At 41.4% G+C, this 23,350-nt stretch overlaps 3 protein-coding genes across 8 annotated transcripts in view; 2 read left to right on the forward strand and 1 right to left on the reverse strand.

Moving 5' to 3' along the window:
* mlpha (melanophilin a) overlaps positions 1–650 on the forward strand; it is a 9,204-nt gene extending 8,554 nt beyond the window's left edge. For both annotated transcript variants that reach the window (XM_029142892.3, XM_029142893.3), the window contains one exon: positions 1–650. This exon is cut by the window's left edge and continues 378 nt beyond it. The gene's annotated coding sequence lies outside the window, so the exon portion shown is untranslated.
* Positions 651–1,482: 832 nt separating this feature from the next.
* lrrfip1b (leucine rich repeat (in FLII) interacting protein 1b) lies at positions 1,483–16,530 on the forward strand. 5 transcript variants are annotated; one of them, XM_055504602.1, is made up of 20 exons: positions 1,483–2,130; positions 2,544–2,665; positions 5,526–5,612; positions 6,381–6,398; positions 6,491–6,538; positions 7,828–7,872; positions 8,165–8,215; positions 8,953–9,030; positions 9,130–9,165; positions 9,426–9,551; positions 9,800–9,970; positions 10,040–10,132; positions 10,226–10,318; positions 10,488–10,580; positions 10,929–11,061; positions 13,390–13,439; positions 13,525–13,624; positions 14,073–14,152; positions 14,235–14,339; positions 14,651–16,530. In XM_055504602.1, exons 2-20 carry the CDS (start codon positions 2,576–2,578, stop codon positions 14,759–14,761), a joined length of 1,608 nt encoding a protein of 535 aa, XP_055360577.1. In that variant the 5' UTR covers positions 1,483–2,130; positions 2,544–2,575; the 3' UTR covers positions 14,762–16,530. The 5 variants fall into 5 exon arrangements, with proteins under 5 accessions (XP_055360577.1, XP_028988364.1, XP_055360580.1 ...); XM_029132531.3 differs by having other exon boundaries at positions 1,484–2,114; XM_029132569.3 differs by lacking the exon at positions 1,483–2,130 and having other exon boundaries at positions 2,612–2,665; positions 6,015–6,398.
* Positions 16,531–21,606: 5,076 nt separating this feature from the next.
* Positions 21,607–23,117, reverse strand: LOC114851341 (putative claudin-24). Its single transcript, XM_029143116.3, has one exon. The coding sequence runs from the start codon at positions 23,077–23,079 to the stop codon at positions 22,315–22,317; it is 765 nt and encodes a 254-aa protein (XP_028998949.1). The 5' UTR covers positions 23,080–23,117; the 3' UTR covers positions 21,607–22,314.
* Between the last annotated feature and the right edge of the window lie 233 nt (positions 23,118–23,350).

Below are 23,350 nucleotides of genomic sequence, written 5' to 3' on the forward strand. Positions count from 1 at the left end.
GGATCATTTAGAAACCAATGATGGACTTCAACTTTAATTAATGTGGTGTTTTGTGAAATGTCAGTATTTATTTTTGTGATTTATTGGTCAAAGACTATATTTTCTCCATAGTAATGAAAATCACCAACAAAATGGCACCTTTCAACTATTTCGCTGCTCTAAATATAACTATTAAATTCCCGGTGAGGGTTTTTTGTTTTTACCCATTTAGATTACAGATATATTTATTAGAAAACAATTCACAAAACACAATAAGAGTTCAGTTGAGTAATTGAATTATTTTTAGTTTTCATCACTATAAACATAATTACCGAGAAAAGAAACGTTGTCCTGGGAAATGTATCAAAACGCTCATGGGCAGCTCTACAAGCAGACAGACAGACTAACAACAAACAAACTAACACAGACAGTACAAACGAAGAGGAACCACACTACATGAACATAAACTACAGAAATCAGGAAGCGTAACATTGATTTACCAATAGGAATACAGACAACAAACACAAGCCAACAGAGAAACATACTGTACAGCAGTAAGCAGTAGTCAAACGCTGTCCCACCAGCTGCCAGCATGTCTTACTCCTGTCTGAAAGCTCCTGATTATCTATTATCAAAATGGATCTGGAGAAAATATGAAAACTCTACACCTACCTGTGTCTGATTCTTTCTTTATAGAGCCCAGCCAGGACGAGGACCCCCAAAACAAGCCTGCCTTCTAAATTTGTCCTTCCAAGAAGGATTTTCTGTATAATCTGACTTGAGTCCGCATCTTCTGGGCCATTGTGTTTATTGTGTTTTCTGCAGACCAATGTTGGTCACCATTCTTTGTTGTGAATATTCTGCTTGGAGCAGTCCTGTTCATAATCACGATAACCAAATTCAGCTGGTCTTCATCTTTGAACACATCCTCCTCTAGCTCACGTCATGATCAGATTTGTGTGTCTCACAAAGGAAGGAAACAAATATGACTCTTCTATTTCACTAATCTGAACAACATCTTTGTAATACTGTATATAGGAGGAAGGGTTTGCATTACACTTATTAACCATAGCAGAAGAAGTTTTGTACAATGTAAATACTAATATTTTAGATTACAGGAGAACATAACTGGAGGGTTAAAAAAGCTGATCTTTTACTCATTCATGGAGATAGTTATCTTAAATCATAAAATAAATATATAAAAAATGTGAATTGCTTTAAATCTGATTATTCTTAGTATAAATAAAAATAGTAAAGAATTTTATAGATGAGCCTGGGGCCCAGACTTTGAGCAGACTCGCTGACCAGAAACAGCTAACAGCTCCAAATATGCATTTTTACATGCATATTTACACATTAATTAGGATGAACAGAATTGTCTTGAACGCATTTCTTACTGCATTTGTGACGGTAGGAGAAGCCAAAGCAAATAGTTCGTGACGCATTTTGATGCTTTTTTTTGTTCACAGTAACCATGTGAATGCAGGAGGTTGGTGAACACCCCCAGCTCCCACAGTCCGTGAAGGTAACATGACGGAGCGAAACAATAATGATATGACAGATCCTTAGAAACGGTCCTACTTCGCTGGTTGTGGTCGGTACCAGCGGGTCCGGACCCGGACATGAGTCCGTAACTGACCACATCCTGACTGCGGAGGGCGGCAAAGCTGCACAAACACAACCTAACGAAGAAGAAGACGCGTCTGGCGTTACCACCTCTCACTGCAGTGATTCGTGTACTGATGCGTTCGGGGACCACCGGCCACCGAACCCGCGTTCTGTTGACTGAACCGAAGGACATGACACCGGTGCTTAGACTCGGCAGAAGATGAACACGTTACCGGCTGTTTTACTGACGCTTCCGTAATTTGTCATCAACGAACGGTTGGTCGTTGTCTGTAGTGTCCGTAGTAGCCGCAGTTAACGACAGAACAACGGGACGACGACCGGAGAACATCACCGCAAACATCACCAACAAAAACACCAACAAACGGCGGAGCTTTTACGGCTGTCAGTAAGAACCGCGAATGTTTGCGGGGGAAAAGACTCCTGAACCATGGGGACGTAAGGATTCAGAGCCGGGAAAACCGAATCCACACAGAACGTAGAAGAACACCGGATCAGAAGAACATCAGGTTAGAACAACATCAGGTTATGAAAACACCATTACATACGGTTGGAAGAACATCCGAACATCAGGTTATGAAAACACTAGAACATCAGATTAGAAGAACATCAGAATATCAGGTTAGAAGAACGTCACATGATCAGGTTAGAAGAACATCAGAACATCAGGTTAGAAGAACATCAGGTTATGAAAACACCAGAACATCAGGTTTGAAGACCATCAGAATATCAGGTTAGAAGAACATCAGGTTAGAAGAACATCAGATGATCAGGTTAGAAGAGCAGAACACAGAAGAACATTAGCTTAGAAGAACACCACGTTAGAAGAGCACCAGGTTAGGAAAGCGCCATAAAAACAGCAGGTCAGAAGAACAGCAGCCCATTCTCTTTATTCCTTTCTTTTCTGGATCTCCACATCTACATGCTTGGTTCTGAAGAACCCTCTGTGGATAGTAATACATGCTGGACGATGGGGACCCAAGGACCCGGCAGGAAGAGGATCCCAAACCGAGAGAGGCTCATCGCAGAGAACGATGCCCTTAACCAGATCGCACGGGAGGTAAATCCAGTTAATTCCATGCTTGACAGCTTATTGACTCAGATTTACAGTTGTTTAATGCGGGGCAGGTCCCAATTATCGTCGTACTGTGGGAAAAGCAGCAGCGGAATAAAACATCATTCATTCGTCAGATTGTGTTCAACAATGTCACTGGTACATGAAATCATTTGGTCTCAGGACACAAAACTAGAATTATTCTGATTAAAAATAAAACATAAATGCAGTGAACCTGAGGTTGCTTCCACCCAGTGACCCTTTGGGAAAAATCAGGTAGAGATCAGCTAAGGGCTGCTAAGTCACTCAGCACTTTTAGTCTCAGTTTAGGAGTCCTTGAATGCCTCATCGTTGGTCTGGATGGTTTGAAGTTCACCTTTGGGCAGGTTTCTTCCTTTCCACTGTTTCCAAATACTTTATATAATTAATAATAATTATTGTCTTCGCCTTGTTTGGTGCCTTGGTGTCTCCTCCTCGTCTCATTCGGTGCCAGTGTTTCATCCTAGTCTTGTATGTTTCCAGTGTTTCCTCCTTGTCTGGTGATGTGCCAGTGTCACCCCCTCTTCTTCTTTGATGCCAGTATTTCCTCTTCGTGTTGTTTGGCGCTAGTGTTTAGTTCATCAGTTGTTTGAAGGTTTAGCATTATAAACTTCATGAGGTATGAAGTTATATAAAGGGGACAGAACTTAAAGTAGACATGTTTGGCTTTAACTGTGTCCTACTGTAGGTGCTGCTCGTTGTAGTCTAATGAAAACCCAATAAATACTAATTAAACCAGGCGCTTGAGAGGACAACAACAATAACTTCAGAGAAACGTCAGTCTGTAAAGATTCAGACTGACAAACCATCTGTATCTGTTAACTGTTGTCTGTGTCTGTGTCTGTTAACTAAGTCAGGGTCAGCTTCATTAGATTTAACTTTATTTTGATTTAATTTTTTCAGACCGAGCTGGAAACAAAATGTTCAGTGTTATACTTTATTAGGTCGACCTTCATGTTTTAATCCAGAGTAGCAGCAGCCCAAACATTATACTGATTCTAGACTGACAACATGCTGAGATCTACACTTTGACTACATTGGCATCATATCCAACTCTATTTGTGTTGTTAACTGTTTGTTCCATAAAAAAAGCAAGTTATTATGAAAATTTGATCTTTTTTTGGGCGGCACGGTGGTGCGGTGGGTAGCACCGTCAAGAAGGTTCTGGGTTTGATTCCCGGAGGCGGCCCTGGTGCCTTTCTTTGTGGAGTTTGCACAAGTTTGCATGTTCTCCCCGTGTGCATTAGGTTGATTGGACTCTCTCCATTGCCCGTGAGTGTGTGTGTGTGTGTGTGTGTGTGTGTGTGTGTGCATGGTTGTCTGTCTCTGTGTTGCCCTGCGATGGACTGGCGACCCGTCCAGGGTGTACCCTGCCTCTCGCCCATAGCCAGCTGGGTTTGGCTCCAGCACCCCCGTGACCCCACATATGGGAATAAGCGGCTTGGAAAATGGATGGATGGATGGATGGATCTTTTATTTGCCACCTACAACACACAAAATGCACTGCATCCTGACGAACCTCTCATTCAAAACACAGCCGGCATCAGCTCATACCTTTACTCAAAATTCACAGCTCAAGTTGAAACAGTAAGAGGTCAAATATATCACCTACTTACTAGTCATTTAACCGTTCTGTCCCGGCTGTTTTTTCTGGTTTCTTCGTGGCATCCTGAAGCTGATTTCCATCACTCCTCTGACCATATGTAGTCCAAAGCTGATGATCCCTCACACATATATATGTTCCTGGCGCACGGTGAAAAGACGCAATTCAGCTCCTCTCAACTGACGACTTGAATCTCAGAATTAAGTTCCTCATGTTCATTAAGTCTGTTACATGTAATATAACTCAGCAGAGCTCCATTATCTTAAATAAGGAGGAAATAAGCTTCTGATCAAAAGATTTTGACGTCAATCAATTTGGCAACATGAAAATCCTATTATACTGGTTGTACTGGCCTCAGACAGGTACAGACAGTGGTAGAATAGAGTAAACGTCTAGTAACTCTGTTAATACGGTATAACCCAGCAGAGGACATGGAGTTAAAATGAGAAAGAAATAAGCTTTTTATTACTGGTCTTAGGCAGGAACAGACATTGATCAGATGGACTGGATATTTATTACATCTGTAAATAACAAAGCAGAGCTCAGTGTATTTAAAATAAGGCAGAATTAAGGTTCTGATGAAAAGCTTTTGGCTCTAATTACGTTCATGCAACATGAAAGCATCTTACTGGTTTAACTGGTCCCATACAGATATTAAAAGTGACAAAATAACTTGGTGGTCACTCGTGCAGTGTCAATCAGACGCAAAATGTGGAAGAACAAAGATGTTGCAGCAATAACGAGAGCGTCATGTAATGAAGTTAAACAGTCACGATCGATGATCGATGTAAAGAGAATTACGATTATTATTTCGGTCATTTAAACCAAATCTAAAAGACGTGGCATCACTACTACCACTAGAAAACGTGTAGCGGGTAATCTTTAAGTGATGGCAGTTTGAATTTGAAATAAGCAGCTGTAGTCCTACACAAACCAAACAAAACGTCTTAACGTTTTTCTTTCTATCTATTATGTGTCTTTGTGAAAACACACACACACATTGTGTGTTATGTTGGTGATCCCAGACCTCTCTGCTGCTGAACCGTTGAACCAGAGCCACAGGCACTGTCCCAAGTACTTATTATTGCACCTTAAATGTGTTCTTATAATTTTCTTACTATTTCTATAAAATAAAACTGCGGATGAAATGATGATGATGAAAATGAAAACTTTGATGATTACTGGTTCTGGATAGTTGGTGATTATTTATCCTCTGTGTGTCAGGCAGAGGCCAGACTGGCAGCAAAGCGAGCGGCACGAGCTGAGGCCCGAGAGATCAGGATGAAGGAGCTGGAGAGGCACCAGAAGGAGGTGAGCTCAGGACCGGGTCGGTTGCCTCGAAAATGTATCAGCACAGATGAAATGATGTCAGGTCTTACTTGATTTAAATTCTGAGCTAAGTTTTTTGCATTTTATTGTTATTGTTGTTAAAGTTATTTTAATGTACTGAAGAACTGTTGATTGTAATTAACTTAATTAGAGACTTTAAGAACAGAAACTAATATTTTTAAGGTTTGTTTCTTGTCAGTGTGATGAAAATTGAGTTGGATGGTGCTTTAAGTTAACTTCAAAAGTCCTTAACACAGTAATAACTTGTATCACCTTGTATAAAAGACCTAACTTGTATAAAATACCTCAATCATATATTTATCATATATTTCTCCTTTTTTACATATGTATTATACACCCATTTTTTTTATTTTTCTTTTGTAGATCAAAAACAAATGTTTAGGAGTTAAACCTTCTGGATCCTGGAAACGTTTAGAAACTTTTAAGAACCATTAGGAACCTTTAGGGACCTTCCATCAGTTAAAGTCAAAGTTTGTTTTACTGGGGTCAAGGATTTGTGTGTCTGGTTGATTTGTCCTGAATAACACTGGCTTTGACAGTAACTTAATGCTTTAGAAGCATCGTGACCTGGTGACCAGCTGGTACTGTAGTAGCAGATAATAGATGACGATCCTGCTAAACCAACTGTTTCCTCCATCTTTGTTGATCTGACTTCCTGCTCCTCTGATTTAATTTCCTCTAAACCTTGACCCCTTGTGTTTCTGCTATTGTGTCTTGCCCTTCATGTAGATGTTTCACTGTCACAAGGTACGAATAACTTCTCCATCCTACATGTCTTATTCCTGGCTAGTTGTTTTCCTTCACCATTTAATCTTCCTGCTCTTGCTCCTCTTCTGCAGAAGTATTATGGTCTGGATAATAAATGGGGTCACATTGAACAGTGGATGGTAGGACTCTGTTTTCTGACTAAATGGTGGAAGACGTTAGGATGTCTGGCCCATGAAAACCTAGTTTCCCCTTAAATGTAGTAACTAGAGATCAATTTGTAAATATGCATCATGATTAATTAATTTGTGGGGGACGTTATTTCTCCAGGTTTGCTGCTCAATGCTTTGTGTTAAGATGATAGAACTGAGACTATAAAAAGAACCTAATACTGACTGAAGCTAACTAAAACTTAAGTCCTGCTCCACAACGCAGTTAGGTCAAATGATCAAATAAATAACTTGTGAAAAATAGTTTAAATAGATAAAATAACATAACAGTAGGTCATACATCAATAAGTACAAAATACTGTACCACAAATATTGAACAGGTACAACATATGTGTACTATTACTTTTAAGATGCAGAATAGCAAAGCTGCTACTTTAACATTCTTGCTTGTGTGTCCACATCCGTCCTCATCCCAACAATGACCCCAGCAGACAAACACTCTGGCCCAGGAACTAGCGATGACTGCTGTGAGCGTAGGTGCAGCTGGAGGTGATGGAAACGAATCATCTATAATGAATTAATTAAATAATGAACTAACTATTGCTTTGCCTTAATTCCTGCGTGTGTATCACAGCCTTAGTCTAATGTAAGGTCAGACTATAGAGCAGCCAGTTACTCCAGCTTAAGCCAGACATCTCCTGCGGAGCAGAGCTGCGCTGGGTGGTTGGCCACCTGGTCTGTGCTTCATAGTGCTGAAAAGAAATTAAGGGGAAAGTGGAAACGTAACCCTGACACACCTGAGATGAGCAGCACTAGAACCGTGTGATGCTGAGGGTCAGCTTCCTGGTAAATCTGCTGAGCAGCTGGAGGCTGAAGCCCAGACTAAAGCCGTCTGACTGACCCACTTTGCCCAGTTCCCTCACTGGGATCCACGGGGAGCCGCCAGGTTTTCATGTGTTGTTGTTGTTGTGCACATGCTCAGACAGACTGAGGATTAATAGTGTTTAATCCACATCTAATAGATTATCACTGCATGTTTCTGCTGGCTCTGATCACATCATACACAAATGTTTTTATAGCACCACTATAACAACGATGTCACATATTTAGGCCACTGCTTTATGTTTGTTCAAGATTTGCCTTTTTTCTAATTTCTTATTATTTAACCATGTATTTTAATAATGCCTTATTGTGCATGTATTTAAAGTTTGGCCGATGTCTTTCTGCATGTGTGTGGTGAATTCATGTCTAACGGAAGCTGCTCCTGATGTGATCAGTCTAACTGTTGTTTGTAATCTCAGGAGGATAGTGAGCGTTATTCTCGTCACTCGTGGAGACACACATCGGTCTGTATCTTTCTCTTCTTGACTCCAACCAACCACAACTATTTAGTTATCAGATTGTAATTTGCTTTCCCATCACTGATCTTGAAATAATATCTTTATTTCCAGCATGTCAGTCCATCGGAGGATGTTTGATGTTTTCTTTTTACCTTTTCCTGGTTTAGTTCAGTTAATGATAGTGTGTTTCTACACTGGAAACTATTCTCAGATGTTGTTATTAAATATGTATCATTCATTTAAAGACTGTATTACTGCAATTCAAACTTTTCTATTGTCACCTTGTGTCTGTGTACAGGTGTCAGACGATGAGGAGAGGATGTCTGTGGGGAGTCGAGGCAGCCTCAGGGTGAGTTTCTGAATAAAGTCGGGCTTAATATATTACTGTTGCTCTGATGCCTAAATGTCTTAGTCCTAATGAGTTTTAATAGTGTTCCTGTGAAACCAGCCACACCAAATGGATTCCAAACCGTCTCTGACAAAGCCTCAGCACCTCTATAGGGTACAAATACTGGCCTGGATGCTGCAGCCTCTCATCACTGTGTCTGTCTGAGAGGGTTTGCTTTAGATTTACTCACTCATGTAAATGACACATGATATTTAACAGTAGTTAGTAAATGGTCACCTTGATCAATGTCTGAACAGCAGTGGATGAAACTGGGAGGGTCACTCAGGTCAAAGGTCAGAGTTCACATGATTAATTATCAGTATCAGCTCACATCTTCTCTTATATTGCGTCACAAGATAAAACCCCCCCTTTGTTTGGTCTTCACCTTAAAAGCAGAGGGTAAAACATCAGCTGGTTCTACATGACACAAGGAACCAGGGCCTGGACCCTCAGAGCTCTTCAACAGGATACAGGGCTCCATGGGTTTTAGATACACACAGAGTGACTGTACTTTGTAGAAGGGACGAGGGTTTAGGGAACTAAGAGATGACAGAAAACATTGTCTGTCTATCCCATTCTAGCTGAAGTTTAGACTGGCCTGTTGCCTTTTCCAGCTTTTCCCACTGACAGACATTACAGAGCATTCAGACCTGTTTGTCTAGTTTCATAGTAACTGACTGAACTGCTCCTCTTTCCAGCCTTCAGACTATAGTGGGTTTCTGGGCTCAAGCTCTCGAGCCTCATCCAGGGCCAGTTCAGCCCGCGCCAGCCCAGTGGTGAGCTCCCATCTCTATCTCTGCTGCATCTGATGGTCCTCCTGCTGCTTTACTCATCAGTCCTCATCAAACATTTAAATCAGTTGTTTGTCTGTTTAGGTTGAGGATAGAACGGACAGAGATTTCCTGGATAAAGTAAGTGATCACATTGTTCATTAGCTGTAAGTACAACTGAACTAATTACGATTAACTATGATGTCTTTTAAATAGATTGGGGATTTGTCTGGAACAATAATTATTCATATTTTAGGTTTTAGACTTTAGACTCCTGTAACATTTTGTAATTAAGTAGGTTATAGATCTTTTCTCATCAAACTAAAACTGACCTTTGGTGTTATGAAACCTCGCATGAACTCTTGCATCTGGTGCCTGAAGCTGCGGCTTCTGTCCCCCAGGGCTCCAGAACGGCTTCCACTCTGTCGGCTGCCACGCTCGCCTCTCTGGGTGGAGTTTCATCTCGCAGAGGAAGCTGTGACACGTCATTCTCTGTGGAAACTGAGGCATCGATTAGAGAAATAAAGGTACAAAGATCCTCACAAGCTCATGTTATTCAAATAGAGTATTAAGCTATGAGCATATTTAGTCTGGTCAGTTAATGACACGATAACCTATAATTGTATTTATAATACTACTACTACTACTACTACTACTACTACTACTACTACTACTAATAATAATAATAATAATAATAATAATTGAAATTATTAATGCCAGCAGTGCGGAAAATGGAGCCCTGCATTAATTCTGCTGCTGTATGTTTTGGAACCAGGACTCCTTGGCCGAGGCAGAGGACAAGTACCGCAAAGCAATGATGTCTAACGCACAGCTTCACAACGAGAAGTCGTCCCTGATCTACCAAGTGGAAACTCTGAAGGAGGAGCTGAGCGACATGGAGGAGCTGCTGTGGGAGGCGCGACGTCAGTGCGACGACAGGAGCAAGGTGAGAGCTCCACAGGGTGATGCACGGGGACAGCAGCCAGACAATGGTACTAACGCTGTATGTTTCCAGGAGCTGGAGCGGGAGCGTCACACTCACAGTGTTCTTCAGTTCGAATTCAAAGAGATGAAAGAAGGTCTGAGACACGCTGAGGAGCTGTTGATGGTCAGTTCTCTACACACACAGTCAGTCTAACTCCCAGCTGGCACAGAGCGACCACATGATGGCTCATTCTCTGCTTCCCTTCCTCTGCAACAGGAGGCGTCTGAGCTCCAGGTGAAGAGCAGCAGTTATTGTCAGGAGGTCTGTGACCTGCAGGAAGCTCTGCAGTGGAAGGAGAAGAAAATTGCGGTACGACGCTGCACAATTTCTCTTTGACATCATAGATGTACTCCTAGTTTTCACTAGATGATAATGAAATAATTATGACAGCATCACCAGAGTCAGGTTATGCTGTACTTACCTAACCCTTCATCTTCATTTCTTTCTGCTTCCCTCTCGCTCTGCTAACGTCTGGCAGGCCTTAGAAAGGCACAGAGAGGTTTCTGATATTGTTAGGATCGAACGAGACCAACTTCAAGCTGAGGTCGTCCATCTCCGAGATTTGCTGAAGGTAGAACACCATCAAATGAATCACTTAGCTCCAGGATTCATCCACGGCACCATTTGGGTCAGAGTATTAATGTTTCACTGGTTTGTGTGTAATGATCCATTTATGATACTTGGCTGATGTGAGTCATTTCCCTCTCGGATCCCACCCACCCTACCTGTACCATCCACATCATTAGTTAGATGGAAGCAGCATAAACCTGAATGGTGTATCTCCTCTTTTAACACATACATGCAGAATTTGTTTTTCAGAATCAGTTTTATATTTCTTTTAGTAAAAGCAGGTTCAGACTTGTAACAACTGTTCTTGATACTTTATAGATTGATTAACTAAAGATTCTTGTCTGAACAGAGTCATGGAGTGTCGCCTCAAATCTCCACTAACGGAGACGCAGGACAAAAAGAGGGTGAGGAAGATGCTGATGAAGCCTTGGTCTCCAGACCTGGTCAGGATTCTTCCCTCCGAGGCTCAGAAAGTCTACTCGGTAAGAATAGTTAAACCTGAGGACAGCTGGCGAGGCGTGTCTTTCAAATTCACAACTACTCCGAAGCTGCTCTTTCCTGCTCTGGCTGCATTTCACAAGTAATGCAATCTCTACATCTGCATCACATACAAATCCAGTGAATAAACTGAAGCAGGAGGTCTGAAAACCATGACATCCAGGTTAAAAAGCCATAAAATCATCAGCTGTCATTGAAAAGCTTTTTCACTAGTTTTAGTTTACAACAACAACTTAGTTTAGGATCCCTTCATTTAAAAATAGGCCAGGACAGAAGTTAGTGTCTCTATAAGTGTGCTAAATATAGATAAATATAATAAAATATAAATATATAATAAATATAAATTTAAATTCAATTTAAATTCTAAATTTGCAGTCATTTCAAAATATATATTGTGACTTTATAAATATAAATAAATAAACTATAACCATAATGATCAAGCTAGAACTATGAGAAGTAATTGAAGATTAAAAGACAACTTCATTGGGTGGACTCACACCAAGTTATTTCTCCACATCTTTACAATAGCTTTTCCATTTTTACATCTGACTAATTTATTTGTTTGGTTTGCTGAATGTGCTTTTCGTGATTTTCCAGAGAAAGTTGGACAGCATCAATCACCAGACATCGACTGCTGTAAGGTTTATAAGGGACACACTAAGCCTCAAACTTTACAAAAAGTCAAGGCCTTAGTTAAACAAAGCGCAGATATTCAGGTTAAGAAAGAAAAATGGGCAACTGAGGAGGTCCAGGGCGTTTATGGAAGTGTGGAATTCGCCACAGACACGGTTCTGAACAGTTGTGCTACACAAACCCAGAGTAAAGACCAGACCAAAGCCACCAGGTCTCTGATGCTGCTGCCGTTTGTCCCCTGTGACGTGATCAGCCACCTGGTGCTCTCTCCCTGGGGACAAAGCGTGCTCAGAGGCTTTGTTGAATACCAGATCATAACCAAAATCTCTAGAGCTGTTCCCTTAATTCCAGGTCCTCTCAGTCGGTGGATATTAGAACTGGAAGATAAGCTGAAGAATGTTCATTATCATCGTCATCATCATCACAGAGCAGAAAGAGGCAGGTTGGCTTTTAAAGACCTAAAGAGCAGAGGTCAGAGCAGACAGGAACATGAGGATGTGGAAAACAAGCGTCAGCTGCTGTATGGCAGTAAAGATGCATGTTCATGTATCCGATGCAAAGCCCATGAATCCTAAAGTGACGAGCTGCCGTGACTCATGGCCGAAGCAGAGGAGTCCTGGAGTCACTGAACAACAAGGACTGTGTCACATTGAAAGCCTTGTTCCTGCTGGAGTTAAAGTCAATCCAGTGGGAAACAATGGATTCAACGGTCAAATGAACGACTTTAAAGTTTACAGTAGTATATTTTTAGTATATTTTTCTTTGCTTTTTTTTCTTTGTTTATATTCACAATAAACCATTTCCACTGTTTATATCTGTGCAACGTGAATATTTAATGCATAGTGTTTTTTGTTTATTTTAATTGGATTTTATTATATTAAGGAGATTTAATTTATCATAGTTAAGCTTTTTCTTTTGTAATATTTAACTTCTGGTCCTATTTCCAAATCAGATGACATCACATAAATCATAATAATGTGATGAATATTGCATTCAATTATTGTCTGTTAATATTATTTATGTTAAATCCATTCACTGTATAGTAATTTATAACAGATCAAAATGATCATTTAGAGGAGCAGTAATAGATGATCCCTGACCTCCATCATGTTTGTTCAGGTTCCATCCTATGTGTCAGTGTTTGAGTCTGACTGAGTGAATCTTGCTTGGTTCTGGTGTCACTATAGGATGTTAGTGTCATGTCCCTGGTAACACACAGCGTCCACAGCAGCAGGAGGAAAAGTTCTGATGGTGACGAGATGGAATGTGACCATCTGTGGCTAGAGCCTCCACACAGCAGCACCTCAGGGTCCACGGGAGCCTCAGCTCAGACTCAGACTCAGACCCACACTCAGACTCAGCCTTAAAGACAGTGTCCGCAGGGTTTAATCTGAGAAGCAGTCCTCCTGCTGGAGGAGTAGACTGTGCTTCCTTTGTCTTTGTTAATCATATTGTGTTCAGCTTGTTTAGCTGCTGTGTAGAGAAACCGAGTGGAGAGGCATGCTTTAGTGGGCGGGGCTTCAGAGGTTAATTGACACATGCTGAACACGTGCCCCCAGTGTGTCAGCTCTGTCCACTGCGTGAACATGTGCGTGTCAAAGGGCTTTAAAGGGACATTAAAGGTGACCTCAGATCATTACTGGCCAGATGACATGAATGTTACTTCTGCTTTGTTTCAGAGCTGAAGATAAAGAAAATCTTTGATGAAAGAGAGAGTTTACGTGATCAGGTGAGCTCAGAACCGTTGACTGCCTTTATTGGACCAGACCTCATCTTACTGATCTGGTTGTTTTGTGTTTGTGTGCTGGGCCCAGGTGAGGCTGTTGAAGTCTCAGCTGGATCAGAACCAGAGCAGAGCAGATGGAGAGCAGCCTGTGGAGAACGGACTGGACTCTAGTCTTCTGGAGATGCAGAGTGAGTCATTGTCTTTGGCCTTGTCTTTAAAGCCAAGGGCTCATAACTGGAACCTTAGATCTACTAATACCAGGACGTGTATGCTGGTGTCCTGGTTCCTTTGCCCTGTGCTCTGTACCACTGCTTCCTTCCTTCCACTGATTCCGTCACGTTTCCTTCTGCCTTCTCACTCTTAAAATAGATCATGCTTTACAGTAGGAACGTGTCATGAAGCGTTTATAATGTGTTGAGTATTAGTTTCATATTGTACCGTGAAATTATTCTATATAATTAACTAAAGCATCCAGGGCTTAATGCAGGTGATTCATGCTTATCTATGCTTAACAGTTATAATAAAGTGCTACAGATGTTTAATTTAATGTGTTTCTTATTATTTTCATATCACATAATTTTTCATATCACATAATTTTTCCGGGTTTAGACTCTCTCTCTGGTTTCTTTCCTTTAGGAGACGCCAACAGACAAATCAGTGAGCTCAAGTTTAAATTGGTGAAGTCGGAACAGGAAGTCACATCTCTGGAACAGAACGTAAGTACAGACACTTTCTTTCCGCATTTGACGCACAAGGTGGATCCTTTTAAAGCTTTGTTTATTCCTTGAACGGTCTCAGGTGATTCGTCTGGAGAGTCAGGTCACACGCTACAAGTCTGCGCTGGAGAACACGGAACAGACCGAAGACAAACTGAAGGTGGAAAATAGAAAGCTGCAGAGAGAGGTGAGAGTGTTCGTGTGTTCAGCCTGTTTCATTCAGGGTTTGAATCCAGTTGTTTATTTAGGCTTTAAAATGTCTTTGCAAATGGCAACATACAAAAAATATACTAATACAAGATGAGCGTCTAAATGAACCAAATTAAAAAAGTCATTATTGTTAATAACAAATGTAATATTTAACCTTTTAAATTTGTTTTTTTTAGATTTAGTTTAATTATTGGGTTCATTCTTTTCTGGTCTGCGTATATTTCCTCCAGCCGCTCTCTCGTGTGGTCAGGTTTGAGCTAACGTTGGTCACTCCCTCTGTCCACACAGCTCCGCTCGGCGTTGGACCGGGCCGGTGAGCTGGAGACAAGTAACAGCCACCTGTCCAAACGTCTGGACAAGATGAAGGCCAGCAGAAGTGCCCTGCTGGCCCAGCAGTGACGGAGCCATCAGTCGAATCGGCCCAGAACTCGCTTCCATTCACCCCGCATGCAGCACAGAACATCAAACCAAACAGGAGTCTATCACTCTTAGACCATTTGTGGAGCTGCTCTAGGATCCTCATGGACACGTGGGAGGAATTTAATGTACCTCCTAAACTGGAAGCAGACAGAGAGAATCAATCATTGTTCTAAAGCAAACACGCACTTATATCCAGATTAGAATCCTTCTTTAGACCACTGTAACTTAAATATTTTTTTATCTGTGAATGTTCTCGACTAAAAATGAGTTTCACTCTGTTGGTGTCAACAAACAGAAACACAAAGTATGAACTAGATGTTTAAGTGTTTGAGTCCTGAATGTGAGGTGCTAAAGGTCACCTGCTCGTCACTCTGGGGCTTTAAAACACTGTGAGACAGCTATAAAAAGTACTGTAGTATGTGCGTGGTACTGTAGTATCAGACTACTTCGAGTGAGGCATAGCAGATCCTGGATCTGAATCTTCAGTTTAGTCCTGAATACGCTAAAGCTGCAGCTCAGTAGAACTTAGTCTCCACAAGTGAGTTCAAGGACAATAGTCAGGGACTCGGTCGTGTGACCTGTCACTATCTGGTCTCTGACACATGGGGGCGCGCCTTCCTCTGCAGTAATTGGATCATCAGTAGCTGTGTTTAGTTCAGTTTAGTTTTCTTTCCTTAGGCTTCCTGCTGGGCTGGGCTCAGACAAACTAGTTCCTTTCTAATGGATGCATGTGCTTATCTTAGAGGACTAGTCTGTGTATTTACTCCAACGTCTGGTTGTTGTGTGTTGGCTTATTTAACTCCATTTGATCTGGATCCAAGGGTTTTTTTCATGGTTCTTCATGGATGTAAACACAGATGTCCATACTGTATCTGGCAGGTGAATGTCTGACATTTTCTACAGATTTGATTGTGGGTCGGCTTTAGTTAAATTCCACTCATCTCAGTAGCGGTTGTGGATCTTAGTTCTATGCTGTAGCTTGAACAAACTGTTGTAACCGACCTTATCTGCTGCCTATCACTGATGTCAGTGGTTGACAGACAGTAACAGCATATATTCAAACATTAGAGTCATTTAAAGGCTAGTGAACCTTCAAAGCTGAAGTTTAGGTTATATGCCGTAACTGCTGAGCTGCTGATGGGACAGGGGGACGAGGGGGTGCCATCATCTGCTGTGGACAGAGAGTCTCCAGACAGAGTTGGGGGAATCCACATCATCACATATGTTTTAGGGAATGATATCATCACCAGCCTATGAATGTCTTATTTGTCTGTACTAATGACTGAAGGGAGAGTCTGGTTCCCAGCATTCGTCTGGTAGAGTAGCAGCAATGGGGGACGTTTACACTGTGGACCAGGGTCGGCCTCTCCTTGTCCTGCATGACCCCGTCCTGCTGCTTCTCCACCTGTCCCTGCTCCAGCTGCTGCTGATAACCTCCATCAGGTGTGTTCAGTCAATCAGCAGCAAGTGAAGCCTGGTCACTTGATAATAATAGAGTGCACAACATTCTTAGATCTGACTCTTCAAATTTAAACAGTTGACTGCCCTAATGTCCTGCAATAATGTTTGGATGTAAGTGTTGCTGCAATAAGCAGCTGATGGTACAAAAGCTTGAAGATGATGTGTTTGCACTGTGCAATACTTAAAATGAGACCATTCCTGATTTAATGTATTGAATTTTGTCCTATTGATTAGGATGCAAATAATGAATTTCATTTGGAAGCACTATATTAAACTTATGGAACATCTCAGCGTTTCAGTGCCTTTTTTATTGGGCCAACCTGGGGCCATAATTCAAAATATAAACGGGGAAAAAATTGTAATTTAAAACTGAACTACTTGTGTTTTCTCAATTTAAATGTCGAATTATGTCATTAAATGATTTTATTTTCCATGTTTGACACTTTCACAATTTCTGTCTGAGTTTCAAACTCACTTTTTATTTCTCACTTTCCCGTGTTTTTTTTTTAAGTAACAAATCTCACTCTCTCCTGATTTTGCAAAATTCTGCAAAATTAGGATTGCATGTCTCAAATGTCTTAAGGCCAAAGACGACTGGTGTCTACAAATTGTATCACATTCAAACATATGAGTTATGTAAGAAGTGATGGGAATGTTTTCATTCTTTTTCTAGGAATCATGGACTGTGTTGAATATGAAGCTTCATCCTTTGTGCTGCATTAAAAACAGATGTACATAGAATGAATTTTGTGTATTTCATTGTAAATCCACCTTAACACAGATTTGATTTAATTAAAACTGTCTTACTTTTTTACAGTTTTACTGAAGACATAAAGTTTAAGAACAATGAAACAATGGCCAGAATTTTTATATTTTTTATAATTGTTAATATTTATAAATCTGTTTGCCGACTGCAGCGGTCGACTAGCTGACGGCCAGGAAGACCATCACAAGGACAGGTTATTAACTATTAAGTGTCTGTGGTCCCAATTAGAAAGTAATTCCTGACTCTTTTTTATCTCTAAACAATAAATTGAAACAAATAGCTTTAACAAATGATTAGTGGACTAACACTAACACCCTCCAATCTCCACAGTTTGACATAGATTCAGGTTGAAAAGGGAAAGGACTGGATCCACTTGTCTTGTTTTCATTTCTGAAGCATTAACGCACTCAGACCTTCCACTGATACACTGAATGACTTCCTGTCATCTGCTGCTCAGCACTCACGCAAACTGGTTCCTTTGTTTTTGACTGGCAGCACTGGGAGTTCTGCTCAATGTGAACAATGACACGCACACTGGAACTCTGCAGTGATGTAAGGCTCACAGTAAACTAACTGGCGGTTAACTAGTGGTTGACTAGTGGTTAACTAGTGGTTACAAGGTTAGCTCCTTAGAAGATCCTTAACACTGGAGGTTTGAATTGGCAGCCAGCCACCAGAACATTAACGGACCTATTTAAAACTGTTGACTGAGGATCTAGTGATCAGCTTCTTATCACTTCCCAGTCATTCGTAGCAGTCATAATACAAACAAAGGCGTTGTCCCTTGACCACACATGGAAGTTGGAGGCCCTGGTCCTGTACTTCAGTGAGGAAGTGGCTGAGGATGCATCCCTGTGGGATGCCATTGCTTTTCTATTTCCTATTCCCAGGTCCTATTTCCAGTCTTGACAGACTGAGCAAGTCAAAGTGCATGTACAAATTTGTTACTAGAAGTATGTTCATGGCAAATTGTTGTTTTTGTGTTTCTTTTCTTTGTACTATTAATAATGTTGCACAGTTGCACAGTTTTGCACAGTTATTAGTGGGAGAGCTGAACAGCTCTCACACTATTGATATCTTCGGTCTTTATTATTCCGCTTATTTTACCCGTTTTTCGGTCGGTTTCATTGTCTTAACGCTTCATCGTAGAAACGTCGTTCAACTTTCTAAACGTGTGTCGTCTTTAGGAGATGGGTGCTATTACTTTTCACGTTTTCAGCTTTTCAACTTTTACATTATTCAACTTTTTTCGCCGTTTTTTATAATGGTCGTCTATGGAAATCATCGTTTAACTTTTTGTTCACTTCGCTCTTTTCATCAGCTTCTGTCATCGTCATACTTTGGCGTAGAAACGTCATTTCAACAACAAAAGTGTCACCTTTCAACTTTGCCTGTGTAAAGCAGCGTCCTTGTACGTTCCGTACGTTTCAACTTGTGAGCATTTAAACATTGTGTGTTTTTTGTTAAATTTTTAGCTTTTCCATTAGTGTGTATTGCGTCAGCTACAGTCCGTGATGTCACAGCTACTGTAGAGTGAGAGGGTGCGCTTTTTAAAGACAGAACTTGTGTTTTTAACTCGTCACTACAGCCACAATTTCTACTCTATGAACGTAATTATTTCACTAAATCGTAGTCATACTTGTCTTCTTTCTAATGATGTGTCTGGCTATACCCTCAGACCTATACTTTAGTCGCTATCGACCTCAAAGCGCAGAGAGATCCTGAAATTCTCCCATTAACTCTAATGATAATTTTCAGCAGACGTCTGGAGAAAAAAACAGGAGGAAACATATTTTGAAATTGCGTCTGTGGCTACAAGCTTTCGTCCTCAAACATAAAATTAACTCCACATGTTTATGGAAGCCTTGGGATTCATAAAATGAAAATATTTTTGTAATAACTATTATGGTTTTGCTGGAATAAGCCTATTTATCAAGGGTGAAAGTCTGCTTTCACAGAGCAGAGTGAGCCTGATTTTTCCGCCTTTCGTCTCCATGGCGACAATTTGACTGACAGGTCGAACTGCTGATGCTCAGTGTACAGAGCACTTCCATGCTTATTACTGATTAGTCAACTACACTATTAGATTGTGTAGTAATTAAGCACACACTTCCTCTAAATCCTTTCAAAATAAAAGCACCAACCCAAATAATTTAATTTAATAGCAATATTTCTGCTTTTAGATGGGTAATTATGACTATTTAAAGATGCAGTTTAGTAATTACCCACACATGCTTCCTCTACGTCCTTTTTAAAATAAAAGCACCAATGCAATTTATTAACTGCACTGTTTTTGCCTTTGAATGGTTAATTATGATTATTTAAAGACTAATTGACAGTTACGCTATTACCCCCACACATTTCCTCTAAATCCTTTCAAAATAAACGCACCAATTACAATTTATTACCATTAATGGCAAAATTGATTAGAACATTTCTGGTTCTGAATACTTACCAATCGTTAATGAGACTACTTTAGAGTTCAGTAAATAACCACTCACACCTATTAGGGTGCTTTTATTCTGAAAGGGCTTAAACTAAATCTTTTGCTTTAATAGGGCTATTCTTAGGGCTATTGAATGACTATCTAATGACTATTTTATAGTTTAGTAATCACTCACACACAACCTCACAATCCTTTCAAAATAAAAGCACCAATGTATTTATTACCTTAAATGGCAAGATTTTTGTTTCTGACTGGTCAATTGTTACTATTTATTAAACTATTACACAGTTAGGTAATTATTTACAAATACTTTATTCAAATCAAAAAGCTAGTCAGCTTATTTATGATTGTCAACAATGCACCTTGGTCAACTTTTTAATCTTTGACATCTTTTTACCTTGGTCAACTTTTGAATCATTGTCATATATTTAATCTTGTCTTAGTATGGCCTTGGTCATCTTTTTATTCATCATCTTTTTAATCGCCATCTTTTGTCATCGTTTTAATCTTTGTCAATGTTTTCTCGTTTTCATCATTTTTATTGTTTTTATCGTTTTGCCCTAGTCAACTTTTGGACGTAGTCAACTTTTTGACGTCACCAGCTTAATCAGCGTTTGGCATCGTTGCGGTAGCAGATCAGCTCTCCCACGTAATTTCTTTTGTAAGACGTTTTTTAAATTACTGCAATATGCAGTATAACTTTCCCATTAATGAAAGAAAAAAACTCTGAGAAAATGTCTGTCATGGCCGTGCATTTCTGGTTGTGCTTCCTGGAGCCTGTCCCAGCTTCCATCAGACAGATGACATAGAGGTAGAGATAACACACACAGAAAAGACCCAGCACCTTCCAAAGGAGCAGCCCAAAACACAGACAGTCTGTAGAGACAAACTGTTATAAATAAAAGGGGAGCACAAAGCAGAGGACTGAAGTCAGCAACGTGTTGTTGTTGTTGTTGTTGTTGTTGTTGTTGTTGTTGTTGTTGTTGTTGTTTTTTGTTGTTGTTGTTGTTTTTGTTGTTTTTGTTGTTGTTGACAGGTTCACGGTTTTCCACATCCAGCTGTAAAACATGTTGCTTCATTGTGTGAATGGGTTGGATGTGGATGACGCACATTGTGTCTTGAACATCGGCACGCAACCCTGACCACCATCTTCATGCCAGGGGAGCATCTGACAAACACATCATGGGTTTCCTTTAGCAGACAGTACTTTCCCACCGTCAGACAATAGCTGCTGCTGTAATAAACCTGCAGAGACATGCTCTACATCCTGGACCTGGTTTGTGCAGCCACAGGGTTTATCAGTGTTGGCACCGTGCTCTGAGCAGGGCAACGTGCCCCTGTGGTTAAACAATAAAGGGTGAGGGGGTCATCTTCCTGAGCAGATTCTTCAAATTAGACCTCTATTGTCCAAGAAAGGAAAATGGCGATTAAGACAAGGTGCTGGGCTGTGGGATCCTGCTGCTCCCAGCCTTTCATGTTTGCTTCTCAGGCATCTGTTATTCCTGTGTTTATGGGGACGGTGAGGTCCCAGACGGTCTCCAAAAAATCTATGTTTCCAATCAGCTCACACATAGTTGGCCACAGCATTCGGTAAGTGGATAATTATCTTTAATTTTATTGAAATGTTTTGGCAAAGGTTGTCGTGGTTTGTCTCAGAGGAGGTCACACGGTGCAGATGTTGAGCCGATGTGGATCTCGCTGCTGGAAGCAGACACATGATAATGAACTTATTGTTCAAGCAAAACAACAGCAGCTCTCAGCAGCAGAGCGAGCCAGAGACGCTCTATCTGTTCACATTTGATCTCATGCAACCAATAAGGACACATCGCTACACAAACTCACATGGTTTCCTCCAAACATTTGAAATGATCCTGTACATTCACGTGTATAACATGCTGTGTTCCTTGCTGGGGCTGTTAATGACAGCACACAGAGCCACTGGCTGAAGGACATGATGGCAAAACATGGACAGGAACTGACGATGAGCCAAAGTGACTCTTTGTGAATAATCTGGTTTTATTGGTGAAGGAAGACACACGTCTGTGTTCACATCAAAAAACCTTCATTGCTTTGTGCTGAGACCTCAGGAGACGGTTTTCACTCTGTCTTTTTAGCTTCTCCTGTTTTTGTTTGAACATAAACACTCATAAAGATTTTTGATGACATAATTTTATTCCGTTTCTACATATTCAGTAACGTATAATACAAACTTACCAAACCAAGTTTGACTCATTGTCCTGATCTATTGACATGCACACTGATAATAAAGAAAGCTTCTTTCTAAATATCAAAAATATAATGCACATTGTGGAGCCTCACACTCGATCAGGGCTAAATACAGGTTTTTATACTTTAGTCGTTGTTGTCTTTGAAACATATAGTCCTGAAATATGACACAAAACAGCAGCTTGTTTGTTTCTTTGGCTTCGTGACTTTTTCGTGTAATGATTGAAACGGACGGACATGAATGTGATCTGACATCTACGGATCTAACGACAGTCGCTTCTGTTCCAGTAGTAGTTTGACTGTTTCAATGTTCCATGCTGAAAAATCCAACTTTGTTTCTGATGCTGAGCACAAACTGGATGTGGACACTGGAATGTGTTTTATTGATTCTAGTAACTCACTCTAAGTTGTGTTCCACCTTTAGGATGATGTTTGTTCTGTGCCTGTGTGACAGTAGAACATTCAATAATGCAGTGGTGTGAGAACGTTTGTGCTGACTAAGCATTTAACCCTTGTCTGCATCCTGAGTCTAAGTAAAACATCGTATTTGTGCTCTCTTACTCTCTTCAGACAAACTGACTGATTGGATTCTACTAACTGGTCCCAACCTGTGTTTTCTGATAACAAGCATTCTCAGACATACTCTGATCTGGTCTTAATGGACGGGATCCTCAGCGGTGCCCCCCGCTTCGGACTGGGACCCGCCAGCTCGCGCTCCTGCTCTGGCAGACGCCAGCAAGAGATGAGCAGCAGCGTTCCTGCCAGCAGGTAGGCCAGTCCGGCAGTCCAGCCGCAGAACAGAGCATCTCCGAACTCCCAGCGGGGGACCATCTCAGAAACCGTCTCATCGAAGAAGCGCGTGACTGCCACATGAGCCACGTGTGAGACGGGGATGAGCCCCAGGACGCCGGCCACCAGGCACAGCACAGCCGCCGCTGCCTTCAGGCGCCTCTTGCACAACCGCTCCTCCACCGGGTCCTGGCAGCTGTTGACCAGATGCAGGGCAGGAACAGTCAGCACGAATCCAAGCAGCCCCACAGCCAGCGACACACACATGAGGGTCCGGGCCAGCATGATGTCCTGAGGCAGACCCAGCAGGCTGCTGTAGGGCCGGCACTCCAGCCCCCCCAGCTCCTGCACCACGCAGATCTCCCACAGGCCACGCTGGAAGGTCTCAGTGGCCAGGAGCTCAGTGGTTTGAGTGAGCCAGGTGGACATGAGGGTGGTGGTGAGGGAGGCGAGCCACGCCACTGCACAGAGAAAGAGCCCCAGCAGCTCCAGAGCACAAATAGTCACATCCATGGTGAGGATGAAAGGCCAGACGTTGGGATCCGTCTCTTCCTCGCGCTGTGTCAGAACGGGCCGGGCTTCTACTGGACCATGGCTGCTTCCAGTCATGTGACGGCTGCCGAGTCCACAGGGATATGGAGGAACTCTTCATACATTAAAATAAGTTTATCTGAAAGAGAGACGCCTCCCCATACCCCCCTCCTCCCCCGTCCTCCTTTCTCCTCCCTCTCTCTCAGAGGGGGAAGTGATTGGTCCATTAGGAACAAAAGCATCTGTCAGCGAAGGGGAGGTTGCATAGGCAGGATGTTGTTGATGCCCACATCCCTGTCTCCAAGTCATTTACATGTGGGGCTTAATGGCATCGTCGGCTCTGCTTAAC

This window comes from Betta splendens, chromosome 2 (genome assembly GCF_900634795.4).
Source record: "Betta splendens chromosome 2, fBetSpl5.4, whole genome shotgun sequence".
NCBI lineage: Eukaryota > Metazoa > Chordata > Actinopteri > Anabantiformes > Osphronemidae > Betta > Betta splendens.

What these genes read in the sequence shown, in the direction of transcription:
- lrrfip1b (XM_055504602.1), top strand. Translation starts at nt 2,576, where the DNA reads ATGGGGACCCAAGGACCCGGCAGGAAGAGGATCCCAAACCGAGAGAGG. An exon ending in GGAGTCGAGGCAGCCTCAGG is followed by an intron (nt 8,216 to 8,952) that starts GTGAGTTTCTGA and finishes TCCTCTTTCCAG; the next exon opens with CCTTCAGACTATAGTGGGTT. An exon ending in ATCTCCGAGATTTGCTGAAG is followed by an intron (nt 10,581 to 10,928) that starts GTAGAACACCAT and finishes TTGTCTGAACAG; the next exon opens with AGTCATGGAGTGTCGCCTCA.
- LOC114851341 (XM_029143116.3), bottom strand. Translation starts at nt 23,079, where the DNA reads ATGACTGGAAGCAGCCATGGTCCAGTAGAAGCCCGGCCCGTTCTGACA.